The 17,766-nt window shown below is 45.6% G+C and overlaps 2 protein-coding genes across 4 annotated transcripts in view; one reads left to right on the plus strand and one right to left on the minus strand.

The window, feature by feature from the left end:
* Positions 1-2,345: 2,345 nt before the first annotated feature.
* LOC136012720 (G-protein coupled receptor 183-like) lies at positions 2,346-8,041 on the plus strand. 2 transcript variants are annotated; one of them, XM_065675786.1, is made up of 2 exons: positions 2,346-2,406; positions 3,265-8,041. In XM_065675786.1, exon 2 carries the CDS (start codon positions 3,299-3,301, stop codon positions 4,355-4,357), a length of 1,059 nt encoding a protein of 352 aa, XP_065531858.1. In that variant the 5' UTR covers positions 2,346-2,406; positions 3,265-3,298; the 3' UTR covers positions 4,358-8,041. The 2 variants fall into 2 exon arrangements, with proteins under 2 accessions (XP_065531858.1, XP_065531859.1); XM_065675787.1 differs by lacking the exon at positions 2,346-2,406 and adding an exon at positions 2,490-2,535.
* Positions 8,042-9,282: 1,241 nt separating this feature from the next.
* UBAC2 (UBA domain containing 2) overlaps positions 9,283-17,766 on the minus strand; it is a 93,046-nt gene continuing 84,562 nt past the window's right edge. For both annotated transcript variants that reach the window (XM_065678012.1, XM_065678011.1), the window contains exons 8-9: positions 15,876-15,998; positions 9,283-12,811 (exon numbers count right to left, since the gene is read on the minus strand). In XM_065678012.1, the coding sequence (XP_065534084.1) occupies positions 12,704-12,811; positions 15,876-15,998 (231 nt within the window). In that variant the 3' untranslated portion in view covers positions 9,283-12,703. The remainder of the gene's footprint in view (positions 12,812-15,875; positions 15,999-17,766) is intronic.

Below are 17,766 nucleotides of genomic sequence, written 5' to 3' on the forward strand. Positions count from 1 at the left end.
TCAGGGGCTGAGCTCCCCCCCAGGCCTTCCCTCTATCCAGCCCTGCTTTGACACAGCGATGCCTTCCTGCTGGGGAGGGCAGAGCCCCAGGAACAGGAGGGGTTGTACAAGGGAACAGGAGGGGTTGTACAAGGGGGGGTGTTTGACTGAACAGAGAAAGTCCCAAGTGTGAATTTGCATCGCAAAATGCCCCATCCATCATTATCGTCGCTGAGCGCTGGTGATGGTGACCAGCCAGAGACATTGCAGCATCTGCCTGGAAGGTGATGGCATTGTGCCTGGCTTCATCGTGGATTTATTTCCTTGACAGAGTTAATCTCTAGAGATTAAAGTCTCACGTGAGAGAGCACAATGAGAGTGGACAGGAGCAAAGCATCCCAAAGCACGGGCATGAAGTCAGCTCTTCCATCATCAGTGCCACAGTGACCCCTGACTTCGGGCTGATCAATACTTGTTTCAGCTGCAGCTGTATTCCATGCAGTGAGTTAGGTAGATGACAGGAAATTTCTGGATCCACTCACCAGTGCGGGCTCAGGATTTCTGCAGGCATAACACTTCCCTAATGTTGTAGCCATCAGGACTTTCCATAGCTCAAGAACCTTTGAGCCCCACACAAGTTTAACTTAACTCCTGACAGATGTGCATGTACTAAATCCCCGTCTTACCGAGGAGTATAACAAATCATTTATTCAGCAATTATTCTCTCCTTAGCAGACTTCTTCCTTCATGAGATATAAACCCTCCGAGCAACAGAAGTATCTCCAGCAGATGGTTGTTAGCAAGTTTTCACTATTACTTTTGCTAGGTGCCTTCAACTTGTAATAATTCACGGCAATATCAGTCACTGTGTAATTTCTATATGAATGACTCACAGTACATGAGTACACAGATTAGTATGGAGTTTAATGCCACTGTGTTGTAAAACATTATGAATATTATGCAATGAAAGAATTGATAGGGCTTTACTAGCTCAGAGGGAAATGTAAGTTTAGCTTACATGGAGTCTTAACCTCGACACTTCTTGGCCTCAGGATTTTTCGGTAGTGCCCTGAATGTCCCATGATGGGAAATTCCTGCTTTATTATGAGTTTTGGGGAGGGCAAAAAAAATGAAATGAGCAAGATGATCACCACCACCACCAAAAAACCCCTAAAACCACTAAAAAGTGCATAAAATCCTCTTGGGATTTAAAAGTCCCTGTGGTCTCCATTAAATAGCTACTATGGGGAAAGCCATTCTGGTGGCCACGGGGCAGGCTGAGCTTCTACAGACACTTTGGGAAGTGCTGGGTGGGGGAATATTCTCTCTCCCTCACAGGAAAACGTACTGGTTGCCTGTACCAGTCTCCAGCAGCACCTGCACGTAGGCCTGTGGGCTCAGTCAGAGCCCTCCACTGCCCGGCACCCTGCAGGAACAGAGCAGGCTCTGTCCTCCTGAGAGCTCCAACTGAGACAAAAGGCTTTGCCCTACATTGACCAGACAACAGATCACCCTAATAATGAAAATATACAATGAGGGTGGTGAGGCACTGGAACACGTTGCCAGGACAAGTTATGGATGCCCCATCCCTGGCTGTGTTCATAGGCTAGGCTGGATGGGGCTTTGAGCAACCTGGCTAGTGGAAGGTGTCCCTGCCCATGGCAGTGGGGTTGGAACTGGATGGTCTTTGTGGTCCCTTCCAACCCAAACTGTTCTGTGACTCTATGATATTTCCACTCAGGGCAAATTGTCTCATTCCACGCATGTTAGCCTCAAGGAGCTGTGCCTTTGTGTGTGTGTATGAAAGGCAAATCTGGGTTTTGCCACAGCCTGGGGAGCCATGCCATGCACCAGCCACAGGCACAATAGGCTCCATGGGAGACTCGTCCTGACTTTTTTAGGTACCACGGTCTGATGGTGCTGCCCTGGCCATGCGTGTGTGTCCAGGGTTGAACCCTCTGCATGGCACAAGAGCCAGAGTTGGGCTGTTGTCATTGTTCGGTCGCATTTTGCATCCTTGTAGAAATTTTCAGAGTAAAACCCGAAGTCAGCTCAGATGTCAGGAGCGATCGCTGTGCAGGTACAGTCATTTATCTTCTCCAGCTCAGCCACTACTGCGAACAACCCCCACTGCAGCAAAATGCCTCTTACACACCGAAAAGAAAAACCTCAAACCCAGAAAGAACACACGTTTTTACTAACCCAAAGAGCGAGGAAAAAAGAAAAAACAACAAAAAACCCCCAGACCTCATGGTGCTTTTTTAATGTGAGCGAATCCCAAGAGGCGCTCACAACGCAGCCGGGTGCGGGCAAGGAGGGAGGCGAAGCGACTGTCCCACCCCCCCAAGCACCGGCCGGGAGGAAGAGGAGGAAGAGGAGGAGGAATAGAGAAGGAGGGGAAGAAGGAGGAGGCACCTCCGCTCCCAGGTTAGAGCCTTGATTTCCCTTTGGGGCGTGTGCGTGTGAGCATCTCAGCCCCGCCGTCCGGGGACCGTCCCGTCCCGTCCCGCCGCTGTTGCGTGCCAGCGGAGTGGAGCCCGGAGGCGGCCCCGTGGGGTGAGCGCAGGGCCGGGGCGTGCGGGAGGGAAGGCGGGGGATGGAGGTGCGGGGGGTCCCCGCTGCTGCCCCGGCCCGTTGCGGGGTGCGGAGCCGTGTCCCGCAGCAGGGCAAAGGGCGGGAGGGTGTGCGGGACACAGGGGTTCGGTGCTGGGTGTGCGTTCCCTCCTGCCCGCTTTGGATGGGATGGGGTTTTCGGAGAAAGCCGGGGTTTTTCCTCTCTTTGAATTCCTTCAGGTGTGTTACTGTTCTGGTCCTAACCCGGGGGTTGCAAAGGTGCTGCTCTTTGCAAAGGGGAGCAGAGGTACTCACCTCTGCAACCCCAGCCCCACCTCATCACCCCTTCCACACCGCCACTGCTTTCTGGGCATTTTCTCAATGAAGCTCCCCGTTTCGATGAATAAATGACAGTGCTGTCACCAGGCAGCACTTGGGACCTTGTTTGTGTGACAGGGAATCTCCCCTCCTCCCTTTCTGGAACTGGTTTGCGAAAAAATAGCCCCAAAATAAGAGGAGCTGGTGACAAGGACACAATGAGTCACAGCCTTTGTTGGGGCGCTCGCACCGAAATCACAAGAGGTGCATTTTTCCAAATGACTCGAGCTGTGTGATGCTGGGGGAAGGCAGGGAGCAGGGGACCGGCTTTTTGCTTTGCAATGAGGGCCGGCCCTATGGGTGCCACTCCTGTTATCAATAAGCTGCAAGTTTCATCTCTGTTCTTACTCCAAGGGAGAGGGCAAGAGCTCACGAGGGCACTGTGGAAATGGCTGTTGTGGAGGCTGCGTTCCCACCTGCCAACCTCACCTCCAGCAACCAGAGCAGCTGCAATGTGCACAACCACCACTTCTCTGCCAAAGTCACCTTCTCCCTCTTCTACACTGCCCTGCTGGTGTTCGGTGCCTGCGGGAACATCCTGGCCCTCTGCATCACCTTCCAGCGCAGGAAGAAGAAACTCAACTCCACCGACCTCTACCTAGTGAACCTGGCCCTCTCCGATGCGCTCTTCACCCTGGCACTGCCGGGCAGGATTGCCTACTATGTCCTGGAGTTTGACTGGCCATTTGGAGACTGGTTCTGCCGGGTCACAGCCTTCATTTTCTACATGAACACCTACGTGGGCATCTACTTCATGACCTGCGTGAGCGTGGACCGCTACATCGCCGTGGTGCGCACCAGGCACCCCGGCAGGATCCGCAAGATGAGCCGTGCCAGGGGTGTCTGCGTCCTCATCTGGTCCTTGGTGTTCCTGCAGACAGCGCCGCTGCTCCTGCGGCCCATGACACGGAGGATGGGGGACAAGCTGACGTGCATGGAGTACTTCAACTTTGAGGAGATTCCCAAGCTGCCTTACCTGCTCCTGGGGGCCTGCGTGATTGGATTTTTCCTGCCTGTAGGCATCATCTTGGTGTGCTATGTGAGGATCAACCTCAAACTCTGCCAGACAGCAAAGGAGAACCCTCTGACGGTGAAGAATGGGCACCACCACAGGGCCTTCACCATCATCCTGGTGGTGTTGCTGGCTGTCCTTCTCTGCTTCAGTCCCTATCACCTCAACATCGTCCAGTTCATGGTCAGGAAGATCCTGTACCAGCCGTCCTGCCGCGAACAGCAAGCCTTCAAGATGTCCCTGCAAGTCACTGTGGCGTTCATGAACCTCAACTGCTGCATCGACCCCATCATCTACTTCTTCGCCTTCCGGGGCTACAAGCGGAGGCTGCTCCGCATCTTCAGGAACAGCGGCTCAATGACCTCCTCCTCCACTGCCAAGACCCCCTCTGACAGCAACAGCCACAGCCAGCAGCCTGGCTCCATCTCTGTCTAGTGGCACAACCCCTCCCTTTCGCTCTGGCCTGCAGCTTACGAACCATCCCCGAGGGCAGGAGCTAGAAGAGCTGGGCTGCAAGGACCAGCACCTCCAACAGGCTCCATCGCCCCCCTTCCTGAAGCCAGGGGCTCTCACAAAGCCAACTCTCACAAAGGCTCTCACAAACCCAGCCTTGCCTGGCTCTGCACGGCTGGCTCTGTGCTCAGCACTGCTGGACCCACCATCCTGGAGAACAGAGTGGTCCATTTTCATCCCATCCCCAGAGGAGGCAGCTTGTGCAATGGCAGACTCAGCTGCGGGTTTCTCAGCACTGCACCACGCCATCCTCCCTCCCCTGCCTGCATCCCCTGTGGGGCTGGTGGCTGCTGGTGACCACCATGATTGTCCTGGCTCCCTGCCCTGGAGCACTGGGGCAGTGTCCCCACAGGCCTTGGGGCAGCTGGCGCGGAGCACATGGACTCGGGGCATTTCAGGAAAAGGCTGGGATGTTACTTCCATGCAGAAGTCATCTGCAGCTTCTTACCTGCACTGACAAACAGCAGCTCCGCTCTCCTCTTGCTCAGCATCCCCGCTCTTGCACCCAGGTGCTGCATGGGGTGAGCAGTAAAAGCAACCAGAAAAGCCCTTCCTCAAGGGAGGGGGTGAAGCTGCAGAGCTCCTGGGAGTGCTGCTGCCTGCATCCGCTGCTTGGGCGGCTGCTCCTTGCCCAGGGTGCCCTTCCTCGCTGCTGACAGTGCTGTGGTTGCCCTGGGACCCACTGACAGGAAGGGGATGCCGGTGCTGGGGCTGCAAACCCACTCTGGGGGCACTCGCTGGGGAAACCCTCCCACCCTTACTTGAAGGGAGTGGAGGAAAAGGGACAAGGAGTAGCCTTATCTGACCTTGACTGACCTTTGCTTGAACCTGTAGCCCTAACAAGTCCGAGAGCCTTGCTAAGGGGTTGGGTTCCCGTAGAGTTATGAGCCCGTGCAATGAGGAGGAAGTCATCAGGAGCAGGGACTTCCTAGGCTCTTTTCTGAAGTCACAGGACTATGATAAAATGAACACATGCGGGATTTCACAGTTCCTGGGAATTCTGCTCTTCTGGTTGAGGCTGGAAGGGACAGAAACCTGCATAGGGACATGAAGAGGAACAAAGCCAGCAGCTTTATTCTGCTGAAAAGTAAACCTGAATGGACACTTTTGATTAATACAAATAACTCTCTCAGTTAATAACCTTTCTTTATGCCTAGAAAGTTAGTAATAGTCATGTACAGCCCTTTCTCATTTCGAATGTGCACAAATGAGCTTTTGGATGATGGTGGTTTTACTTATGGTATGGGTAAGTGTAGCATCCTGAAGGCTGAATAAGAGGGATGTCTAAAATAATTCAGGTGGGAAAGGGACTCTGACAGGTCCTTTCAGAAAGCTGTCTGAGCCCTCCTCAAAGCAGGCCTGACCTCAGTGCTGGCCTGCAGAGAGCCTGTGTCCTGAAAAGCACAATGTATGAGGAAGAGTTAGTACGCAATAATCTATCAATGGTCTGAACACCTTACAGGAGCCTGGTTACTGGTTACAGCTGGTTGCTGTACAGTTGTGCTGCCCTATTAATTTGTCATGTAAGTGTTGGCTGGAAGGGACCTCTCTGCCTCACGTTGTCCAACAGCCTACTCAAAGCCAGACTGTGGCTGGCACAACGTCAGGCTGGCCATGGCTTCGTCTAGCCAAGGCTTGGAACCTCCATGCAAGCTGGCTCCCACCACCACCAAGGGGTGCTGCATTGCCCTCCGGATGGAAACGTTTTCCCCACTGTCCAGTCTGAACCTCCCCAGCCAGAGCTGGTGGCTGTCACCCCTCAGATCACCCACTTGTGCTGGGCAGAGCTCGGAATTCCTGCGTGGCTGGTGGGGGCTGTCTGGAGGACAGTGGTACGTAGCTGTCGGTCTCAGAGAGCCTCCACATGAACAGCAGAGCACAGGTCCACAGTGGTGGCCAACCCTCCTCAAGACCACAGGCCAGAGATGTTTTGCCAGGCTGGAACCCACAGCTGCGGCAAAGGCAAGTCTGTGAGGAAGCCTTCTCAGAAACAGGTGGACTATAAACACAGCCTTGTTTGCTCCTTACTGGGCCCTGTTTTTCTCCGAAGTATTTTAGTAACAAAGGTATCCCCGTGTTTCACCTTCCTGCTACCAGGAAGAACTTTCGGAGAAAGAAAGAGGTGAATAGCTGCCTGTAGTGCTGCTCGTGAGTGGATCCAGCCTCCATCCTCTGGACTGATGCCAGCCAGGGGCCCTTTGCTGCTGACAGTACCCACCCGGGGAGAGCAGGCAGCTAGCTGGAGCCAAGGGGACACCCAAGTGGCGGAGAGGAAAGGGGCTCGGGCAGGACGGACCAGAAGGAGCATGGGCAAAGGAGAATCGCCTAGGGAGGGAATCCTGTGTCACACCAGCTCCCCCAACTGGGGGTGCTGCACAGCTACTTGAAAACAGCTTTTCGCTGAAATGGAAGAGAAACCATACAGAGCATTTTGTCTGCAGGCACAGTAACACTTTCTCTACACTTCATTTATCTGCCTGATCTGAGCTCCTTGCAAGATGCTGCTTCCTTTAACCAGCACAGCAGCTACCGCCCAGCACCTCGTGTGCTTCCTGCTGCTTGCTTTGTCCCACAGGTGAATCCTCTGGGAACCACTGATCCCCATTTAACTACCAGCTCCACTTGGCTGCCCCTCCTGCTCCCTCTCTGGCACCCCACGCTTGTGAAGCCCTCCCTGCTGCTGCCACGGGTTGGGAGGGACACACTACCATCGCCTGAATGCAGCCTCCTTGGAGCTGCTGTGCAGAGAAGAGAGGGACAACGCTGGAAGAGGGACTTGAAACCCTTCCTTGAGGTCAAAAATACGCCTAGAAACCTAAATAAACATATGCAGCTGGTGCTCCCCTCACATGTCCTCTGTGTCGCAGGAACATGGTGCATTTAGTAAGTAGGGTGGTTGCGAAAGGCACAGCAAGCACACTCCAGCGCACTGGGATGCTGGATAGCTCTCCGTATAGAGCTATAGCTGCACAGGATGCAGGTCTTTCTCGCTTCACCCTAGTCTGCAGACTATTGCCATGCTGTCTTCTGAGAAGGGAAAACTGAATTTTTATCTAAGGGCAGTGAGTACACGTTCTGTGCTCACAAGACACTACCATACCTGTGTATATGGATTATACACATACACAGTGCAAACTGGGATTTTCTTTGCAAACTCATGCTGTGACCCCTGTAACTCAACCCTCCCCTGTGCGCCAAGCCCCTCTAACACAGTGTATTACACACACATATCGGTGTATTTCAGGTTTCTCCTGAACTGCTGCAAAAGGGCTCAGGCAACCGAATGGAGCAGAAAGGTGACAGAACATCTGCAGACAACCTGCCTGACAAGCTGCATCTTGATGGCAAATGAGCACCTCAAGCTCAACCAGCATTGGTTTTTCCCTTAGCAGTGGTTCCCAGCTTCTAAGAGGGCACTGGAGGACAACAGCTCCTGGTTGTAGTTACACATTATCTGTCAGTAAACTCTCTGTGCTGTACAACAAACCTCTTCAGTCTGTGCTTTAAATTGTCCTCAGTTGAAGCTACTGCACGTTGTGGCATTCATCCCTGTAAGCCAGCTAAAGAGCGTCATGTAAAAACGCACATATCTACTTAAAATAAAAGCTTCTGACCACCAAGTAACAAGCCCTGGTGACTGTTTGGGTCAGGCAATGTGGGCAACTTTTTTCTTTTCAGAGGTGCACATGTGCCTTTATCCCTCGCAAGCAGAGCAAACGCTGAGAAGAGGGCAAGCCTTGTGAAAACACAAGCTCTTGATGTGCCTCCTTCACATGGCACACTGGTGTCCCTGGGAAGGTGGTGCGCTCTCATGGCATGGGGATTTATAAATAACTTCCGGTGGGAAGACCAGTGGGACCTGTGAGGAGCTGTGTCCTCTTTGCAGCAGGTGTCTCTGCCACTGGGACGGGGTGCCAGAAGAGGACTCAGGCAATAGAGTGGAGTGCAGACCTGTCCTCTGCAGCCCATCCTCTGCTTTGCTCCTTTTCTTGAATCTCTCTGGTTTTGCTCAGTCCACCTCCCTCAAATCCCTTAAGTCCTCTCCTTTGCCAAACTTAAATGACATTTCTGGTCCCTATTTATCTCCGGTCAAAAGACCAAGTCCTGCTTTCAGTTCAGCCATGATCCGGGAATTTTTCACCTGTTTTTGAAGTACGTATATTCTGCTTTCTCCAAAGCTGCCATCCAGGTTTAGAGACAGTCCCCTACCAACACGAGTGAGCCCAGCTAACTTCTTGTTTCCTCTGAAACTCTCCTCTGGAAAAAATCAAATGACAAACAGCTGAACTACCAATTTGTTGAGATTCTCACCAGTGGCACCCATTCATCAGGCTGTACTGTTCCTCCGCTCCCATCATCCGCTTCTTGTCCTCTGGACTGAAAACTATTGGTAGCACATACCCTCTTTGAGTTCAACTAGGAGCGGACTTCCTAAAGTCAAAGCACCCCTTTATATATACACAGACGAGAAATGTAACCCTACAAAAATTAAACCAAACCCAGCATGTTTTAAGTCAGCATATATATATAATATGCATATATATAAATACATATAGTGTTTGTGTGTTTATGTGACTCTCATAATGAAACAGTATATTCATTTATATAAAATATTACTATGGCTACACTATTAAAGAATGATAATCTCATTTAGGTTTTTCTCATAGAAGAACCCACACAAGGCATTAATTACACTTATGTATCAAAATCTCTAGTAGTTCAAATGAATATTGTGCATTTATTTATCCAGAAAGAGATGCAGTTCCCCTGCAACAGAGTTGTAGTTCTGAGTGTTATCAAATCTGAGTGCCTTTGCAACTGCATACAGACTCCAAATACAGACTGTGTGAGATGGGTATCTTTTAACACACTTTTAATTTTCTTCAACAAACTATTCGCTCCAGTTACTTTCATAAAAGCAATACATGAATATTCTCACTTACTCTCTGCATATATACATATGCATACACATATATGCATATACATATACACACACACACACAAAGGAGAGCCTGTTGCTCTTTGCCCAGTACCTTGCAGTATGTTTTGCTTGCTTGCTTGTTCTGTTTCAGACAAAAACATAGAGATCTTTTTCTCCATCACATGTTCACAAAGGCAACAACAAGCTCTAGACAGCACAGGCTGGTACCTGAACCAACCCCGTCAATCCCTGTGCTCACTAAGTAGAAGGCAACCTTTAACACTTGGTTTGAGAGAGGAAAATGGTTTCAGTAGATACAGAGGCAACTAAGCAAAAAGTTAAGGCTTGAGAACCTGGTGGCTTATCAGGCAGATTCCACAACTACAAACCTCACTGTGGGTGTACTGTGAAATATCACACAACTGTCTAGGAAAGTCCCCAGTAAATTTCTCTGACATCTCAGAAGACAACACTCCCAGTCTAGCAGAGAAGTCTTAATAGTAGAAACTACTTTTATTTCCAAATACCAAATCCTGGCTTTACTAAAGCCAGTGTGAATTTCCTAGGGACTGCAAATCCCCTCCATGAAAAGTATGCTGTATTCTCTGGAGGCCTAAAAAACCCCGTGTCACACAAAATAGGAACTGTGCGATGAGATATTCAAAATGCATTGAACAAACACTGTGTGGGATGTGAAGAACATGCTCTTTGTGTTCCCAGAAACGGTCCATGCAAGTTTCACCACTGAGTGGAAACAGAGCTGTTTTCCAGCTCCAATGTGAGAACCTTTCTTCTATGGCTCTTGCATGAAACAGGAACTGTGCTCGACAGCATTCGAGACCCCTCCTTTTACCACTTCTTTTTTTTCTTAATTGGAAATCACAACCCTGGAAGCATTTTGAGCACAAACTGCTGCCACAGATGTCAAGGGGAGTTTTTAACTGACATCACCAAGACCTGCATTTTACCTCTTATGTTTGACAATGTTTTGTGAAATACACAGCAAAATGGGGTTTTCCACACAACAGTGACATTCGAATACCCCTTGTACAGGTAATAGTAAGAAAGGATTTAGACTTGGAGAATATTCACTTACATGTCCCAGATGCCACTCAACACATTTTAAAATTCCAAGGAATACACGTAATTTGTGCTTGTCCCTAGAGAAGGGCAATGTCTGAAAGGGCACAGGTCACATCTAATATACCCTGGGCTAGGTGGACCTTTATTTCCTACAGGCAAATTTTGACTTCTGCTAAAGTAATTCACTACTCTTTATTGCTACTTTGGATAAAATACTTGTGAAGGAATAACCTTCAAAGTTAAAACCTGTCCTTGTTTCAAAGCATTTAACTAGTCTGCATATACAAATAATTGTAGGGCTTTTTTAACTTGCATTTGGCTTTGCTTTGTAAGAGCAGGTTTTCACAGTTCTGTGGATACAGAAATGTCCGTAGCCTACACACATACAGAGCCACTCAGCTTCACACAAACAAAACCCTTCAACTGAAAAGCAGACCCTGGCTAAATAATGTAAGCATAGCAGCAAGCCAAACCCTGAAGGAAGTTGATCAAAACCCAGGAAAACACAGTCATTCCAAAACCCCCTTATTTTTCACACTGGAAAATACTAAAAAATACATACAGCACACTGACCTTATTAAAAACGATGTCATGTGCCAAAAGCTGCACAAATTTTATGCCATTTCTGGATAAGGACTTGTATGCCTAAAGGGCTTTTTTCAGTTTTATCAGTCAATTAAAAGAGAAAAAGAAAGGTACCTCTCTCGCTCTCCCTAAATCTTGTCCTGTAGTTTCCTGGTATATTTTCCAGGCCAAGCGAGACTGCAGATCTATACTTCAATACACACGTGTTCATTTTGATTTCCAAAACATCCTTCTCTCTTCTGTATTCTTCTACCTTCTCCCCTTTGTACCTGCTGTTGCTTTCTCTTATGCTTCTGATGACCTGCATCTTATTCTAAATGCTTGTATTAAATATGCCTGTGTGTATATAAATAAACACACATACACACAATATACAAACACAAGTACATACAGAAACATATTAAATGCTTGAGATGCATGTGTATACTGGTTTCACAGAGTCACAGTTTGGAATCTTGTATTACTTCAGCTTGGTTTTATAGAGATGTTCACTTCTCTCCACCCTGAAACTCCTGAGGTGCTAATACTGAGCATTTCTCAGAGTCAAGCCAAGCAAGCTTATTTATCACTCTAAAATTCAAAACCAATATTATACTATCTTGGCATATCATCCTGTTACCTTCCGTGTAAGCCTGAATCACCCTTAAGGTTAATATTCCAGTCCGTAATCAACATCAAGTTGCTTCAACAGTGAGGATTTGGCAAATGCAGGGTCATCCACACCTTTGACAGTAGAAAACTAGAACTATAAATAGAAAAGTTAGCATTTTATCATTTGCTTTTAAGACAGTGTGTGGCCAGCTCAAAAAATGAAACCAGCACGTAGGGACACAGCATACATCCACTGTTACTGAGTCTGTCTGAATTAGACATGGAAGACATTCAAATCATTTAATTTCTGATCTTATTGTATCATTCAATTAATCTTTATTGCTTCCCATGGGTATCTATCTTCTTCCTGACCTGTATCTAAATAGCAATTCACTCTGTAAAAGTTTAAATTTACAGCAGTCACTTACCAGACTTGCAAGATGCACATGAATTTTCTCTCATCCTACCTGTTTATTACGTGCTGAATGACAACTTTTATTTAAAAAGGAATTCAAGAAATAAAATATTACAGGCATTAATAAAACTTTCCAAAGAATGACATAATAGTCCCATAACCCTTTACGGAGTTGAAACTGTAATGACCTTCAAACCTGTTATTACTGTAGTCAAAACTCAAGTACTGTAAAATAACATGTAAGCTAGACAAATTAGACTGGTAAATGAAGACAATATTATTTTCCTTGATAGGTGAATCTAGTTGTTGTGGTTGTTGGAGCTTCTTTTCCTAGTCATTAAGCCTGATAACATGTCTAACAAGGATTTACACGAAAAGAAACCACCTACTTTATTTCAAAAATAAATTTAGGTGATATCCAGTAATAATTAGAAACTAAAGTTACTTTGAAGAGCACAACCAGACTAGAAACCCCCGAGTGATCTGAAGGCTTGGGAACAGTTCACGTCATTCATTAGCGCTGCTTTGAATCACCAGTCACGAGGAGCCAGTTTCTCTTCTCCGACGACGCTCGTGCGGGGACAACCTTCGCGAGTCTGTCCAGCAGGTGGCTTTGATCCTCTTCCAGATGCGTACAAACCCTTCGAGGGAAGTTCCTTCACACAGAAAACCATCAGTGCTGCAGCAGAAAATTAGTGGCTACATTTAAGTCATTATTTGAAGCCCTCAGAGCTTCTAGAGCATCTCCTCTGGAAAATCCCATTTCCATAAGTCGTGCAACCTGGAAAAGAAGTAACATAAGGCCACTTTAAAACCAGTTTTATTCACAATGCGTGTGCACTAGTCATGTTAACAGTGTCAGAGATTGCTTTTCCATTGATAGGGCTCTCTCTAGAGAGCAAGCAAGCACGGCTATGCACTGTCACAAAGATGCACCTGGGACAGCACACTTGAGAACACTGCCACAGAGATGACTGCTTTCTGATACTTCATTGAAAACCAACCGTTTGCCAAAAATGCAAATACACCTGTATTTTCCTAGCTGGTCCAGTTTTGAAAGAAGAGTAACACAGAAAGTACGGCACCAGACGTCACAACTACAATCTGACCTTGCTGCTCTTGGCAAGAACAGGACCTCCAGAATCCAACGTCTAAAATACGGAGTTATAGCAGATGTGGAAACCTGTCCAGACATCCTCAGCTCTACTTTCCTTCAAAATACCTGCTTCTTCAGAGGCCATTAAAGAACACAAAACTATTCATTCTAGGTGGTTTCTAAAATAAACCTGAAAGCCCTAAAAGAGAGGCAGTAGAATACTTAAATAGGTTCAGTTAAATTCTTGGAATGATTCTATGTATTCTCAAAACAGCGTAAGTCAATGACACTTGATTATCTGGAAAAGGGCACATTAAGACAGTGATTTTGGTGATCAGTAACCACATGTCCATCCTTCTTTATAATATTGTGTACTTGACACCTCAGCTTTTTGCTCTGTGCTAACAGATATTCAAACTGCCACATGTAAAAGCAATGTATGCATAATCAAATTTAATTTATGGTTAAAGTCCAATCTAAAGTAAACTTAGAAGCTACAGTTCTGAATTAAGTATGACTGAAAGAATCTTCCCAGTGTGCAAGAGCAATGTGCGCTAGTATTGAAAATAATTTAAATGCCTTTTAAAATAAAGGTGCCATTAAAAGCAACCTCCCCTTCCTGCAGTACACCCCCAGAACTTTCAGCATTTTTAATCTTCCCTGCTTTGGTGGTTTACTGAGACATATGCTACTGCCAAGTATGCCCAGAGGTGGGGGCCCTCCTTTTCTTAACCTAAATAGACCATTACAAAACGTTTGAAAAACTGCTATCTTGGTTGTCTGAATATCAAATATCATACTGATCATTTTTCTGCTTTTCCCCTTTTTCCCCCCTTACAACTCAATGTCAGTTTCTCACTTTCTGGTAGACAGAGAAATGAATTGTCACTTTCAACACCTCTGCAACCAGTTTAACTTCAAACTGGATTTCATAACCTGTAAGTAGTTTCTGAAGTCTCCTCTCTCCGATTTTTCATCTAAGATTGGGTTTTTTATGAGAAAAAGGGCAGGCAGTGGAAGAAAAGCTAACCACAGAAATACATCTCAGAAGAAAGGTTTTTTTACAGCAGTTGCCATGAATTCTAACCTTAAGAAGCTGTGGATGGAGTTGCAATGGTCCCATTTACAGAAACGTCCAGCCAGTATCAGGGAGAACAGATAATAACAACAAAAACCTCTTTTCAACTGCGTGTATTTTAACCACAGAAACTGAATCAACTCAAGGAAACAGGTATTGGTAACGGTAATTTAAGGTGCTAAAAAACCCACAAGAAACGAAGAGATTTTTGTATGCACAAGCATTGCAAATACTTGCAAATTTTAATTTCAAGAACAGAAGAAAACTTTGTATTTCTGCCGCTGTAAGACACCTTGTGCAGTTATAAGGACAGTCCTGAGATATCAAAGGTGCTTATATTACTTTTTTTCTCTGCAGGGTAACTATGCAGCATCGCAAATGGCAGCAATAAGGTGAGATTTACAACTTTGGTGCATGAGAAAATATAAGTGTATAGTGCTATCACAAATCTGGGCATAAATGCTTTGGGTGAGAATCCAGAGTAAGTCACACTAATAGCTATTCCATCAGTTCCAGCCCAACAATAGAAGTTCCTATAATCAGATTTTGTCAATAAAACAAATAAAAAAGACAAGGAAAGAGGGAGATCTTTTGGTCTACCCCATACCTGGTACTGAGTAGGCTTTCAGCCCAGCCACAACTAAGTTTCTGGGGTTTATTTCAGGCATTCTTTAATGTGTGGGTTCTATTTTCCTCTTTCCTTTTTTATTTCTGATATTTTTCTTTCCCCCGTTTTGGATGTATGCAAACAGCTTTGCAGTCAAAACCAGGGCAGTTAAAGTTTTGAACATTTTGAACATAATCTAACATTGAATCGCAACTAGAAATCAGATCATAGCAAAGATTTCTGTCTGGGACAAGCTCATTTTAAAGTAACTAGAAATGACAGCACAGTGCTACCAAGTGTTGACTCATCTCCTTAAAAAAAAGGGTGATGGGGAAAGAAAAATGTGCCCTTGAAAACTACTCTTGCTCAAGGGGTAGCACAGACCTTAGACTATAAAATGGCCAATGCAGCTAACTGCAGATAGGCTACAACCTGGAGAATTTGACTGCATGCATCTCTTTTGAGAATAAAACTTATCTACAGAAGTCTAGAAATCTAAATCTACACAGTAAGTCTAAATCTATACTCGATAGAAAAGACACAAACTTCTCTGTGGCATCAATATGTAAAATCAGTGAACCACATTTCTCAGGAAAACATCCAAATTTTAGACCAAGTGTGCATTGCAGTCCACAGGTAGGATAAAATTCCTATTTCCAAAAAATGGAACTTCAATACGAATTAACTGGAAACCTAAGCTGGAGACCTGAGTGAAGGAAGTGTCTACAAGACAAATAATTACATCTGTTTGCCATTCCTCCTTCTTTGAAACATTTCTTTTTAATCAGACTTGAACAGCCAACACTAGTGAAACTGTCTTATCTTTAAATACAAAACCCAAGCAGTTACATATAAAAGCAGAAACTCCCAAGCTGATCTGTAACTCTGATCTGGATAGTAATGGCAATTTCCTGCCTCTGTATTGTGACTGTTATCTGATACTCTAATTTGTGCTGCTATAGAGAACATTCAAGCAACTGTCTCAATAGATAATAAAAAGTCAGTAAGTAGAGACAACTCCTAACCAGGTTTTCAATGACATTTTATAATAGAAAAGCGTTTACCTGCTCTTCAGAAACCTCAGTAGGCGGAGGCGTGTCTTGTTCAGACGGGCGATGATCTTGATAATTTGCATTATGTCTATGTCGCAAAGGAGGAAACAGTCTATTCCAGTTAATCATCCCACCCTGAAACCAGACACTGGTGTCAGTCTTCGCAAAAACAACTACAGGTATTTTAAAACAGAAAGATCATCCATCCCATATAATACAAAAGGCAAAGGTTTGAGTAAATACTTTATTTTAAACAGCAAACACTGCTGCAGTCTTTTCTGAAGTTAAAATCGGGACTGGTTACTGCCTTACTAGTTATTAGAAGTAATCGCTGTAAATTAACAGGAGGAGGAAAAGCTGTTTCACACCAACTGTTACAGATTTGCTTTACTACAGCGCTAGTTTTCTGAGGCTTAAGGACCACTCTCTTTTCTGATAGGGATTTGCCTGGCAAGACATGCAACAGCGGGTCCTGCAAGTGCTCTGCAAGACTGTTGATGGAGTTAACCGGAGGAAAAGAGTGCAAGAAACAAGTGGTGGGAAAAAGCAAAAATGGATTCTCAGCGCATCAGCAAAACCACATCAGGAAACTCAGAACCATCCCAACCTTCAGGATATCTTGTGATTTCCATGCAAGTGATTACTCCTGTGACACCAACACTACTGTTTCAGACACACAGGCCACTTCACCTGACTTCTGTGTATTAAATACCATTGCAAAACCTGGCTGTATTCCAGTGCCAAAACATTTTGTAACTGCACAGCAATAATATAAATACATAGGAGTAACGGACATACCGTGTAAATCACAGAACTGAAACTTTCTTTAAACAACCAAGCTTCAAGTCTTGTAGTAATAAGATGTTTAGAATATAAAGTACAAATACTAAAGTACAAGCTTTATAACTGTCCCAAAAGAATTAATCCTCATTTTATTAGCTTAAGTAATTTTTTTAATGGGACTTCCATATCACACTGAAACCAGAGGGAAGGAGAGCAAACCCCAAATCTCTCTTTTCTGTACAATTTGTTAACACATCTTTTGCAGTTTGGGTTGTCCCTTTTCCCCCTCCCCTGCTCCCCCTGTTACTATGGAGAAGATCCCCCTCCCTTTCTGTATATATAGGACATGGACTTCCTTCCTTTAGTTGCTCTATTTTGGTTCTATAATGTTTCTCAGAAGACCTTCCTCTTAAGAGAGTTTTTTCTTTTCTTCTCTCAGCGAGGGCTCTTCCTGCCTTTATGTACCCCCAGAGCATTACATGCTCTCTGTTCAATCACATCAGCAGCAGCTAAACCTGTTCCTAGACCACAAAAAAAAAAAAAAAAAGAAAAAAAAAGAAAAAAAAAGAAAAAAATAAAAGAAAAAAAAAAAGCAGCATTTATTTAGTGTTCCTGCCCTTTCCTTTGTTTTCTTCCTTTCTCACTAGAGGAGACCCAACCAACCCAGACACCACAGGGGGCACTGCAATAGCACACTTAAAAGTATATGGGGAGTCACGAGATTTGAACCTCTAGCTTCTGAAGTGTTCCAGCCTCTCATATACCAGAGCACGTTTTTCCCTGTGAAGATGTGCAATAGCTAGGAGTCATCACTGGTTTTTAAGACATAGTGTCCACTGTTAGTAAGTCTGAATTTCAAAAATGTTTGTCTCTACATGTCTATTTCGTGTGCTGTATAAACATTTGCTTAAAAAAGTCATGAGGTTTTAACCAAAGGATTCTGTATAAGCCTTGAATTAACCAAACAGTGTAGTGTAGCAAAAAGGAGAATTGGTTTGTAGTTTAAACCCAGGGAGGGATCTTCTACTGACACCACTGCACTACTCTGTGGTCGTGGAAAATCACATGCTATGTACTTCCCCATCTATAAGTTCCCCTAACTCAGAATTATGTTGAGTTT

Source organism: Lathamus discolor, chromosome 4 (assembly GCF_037157495.1).
Source record: "Lathamus discolor isolate bLatDis1 chromosome 4, bLatDis1.hap1, whole genome shotgun sequence".
NCBI classification, from domain to species: Eukaryota; Metazoa; Chordata; class Aves; order Psittaciformes; family Psittacidae; genus Lathamus; species Lathamus discolor.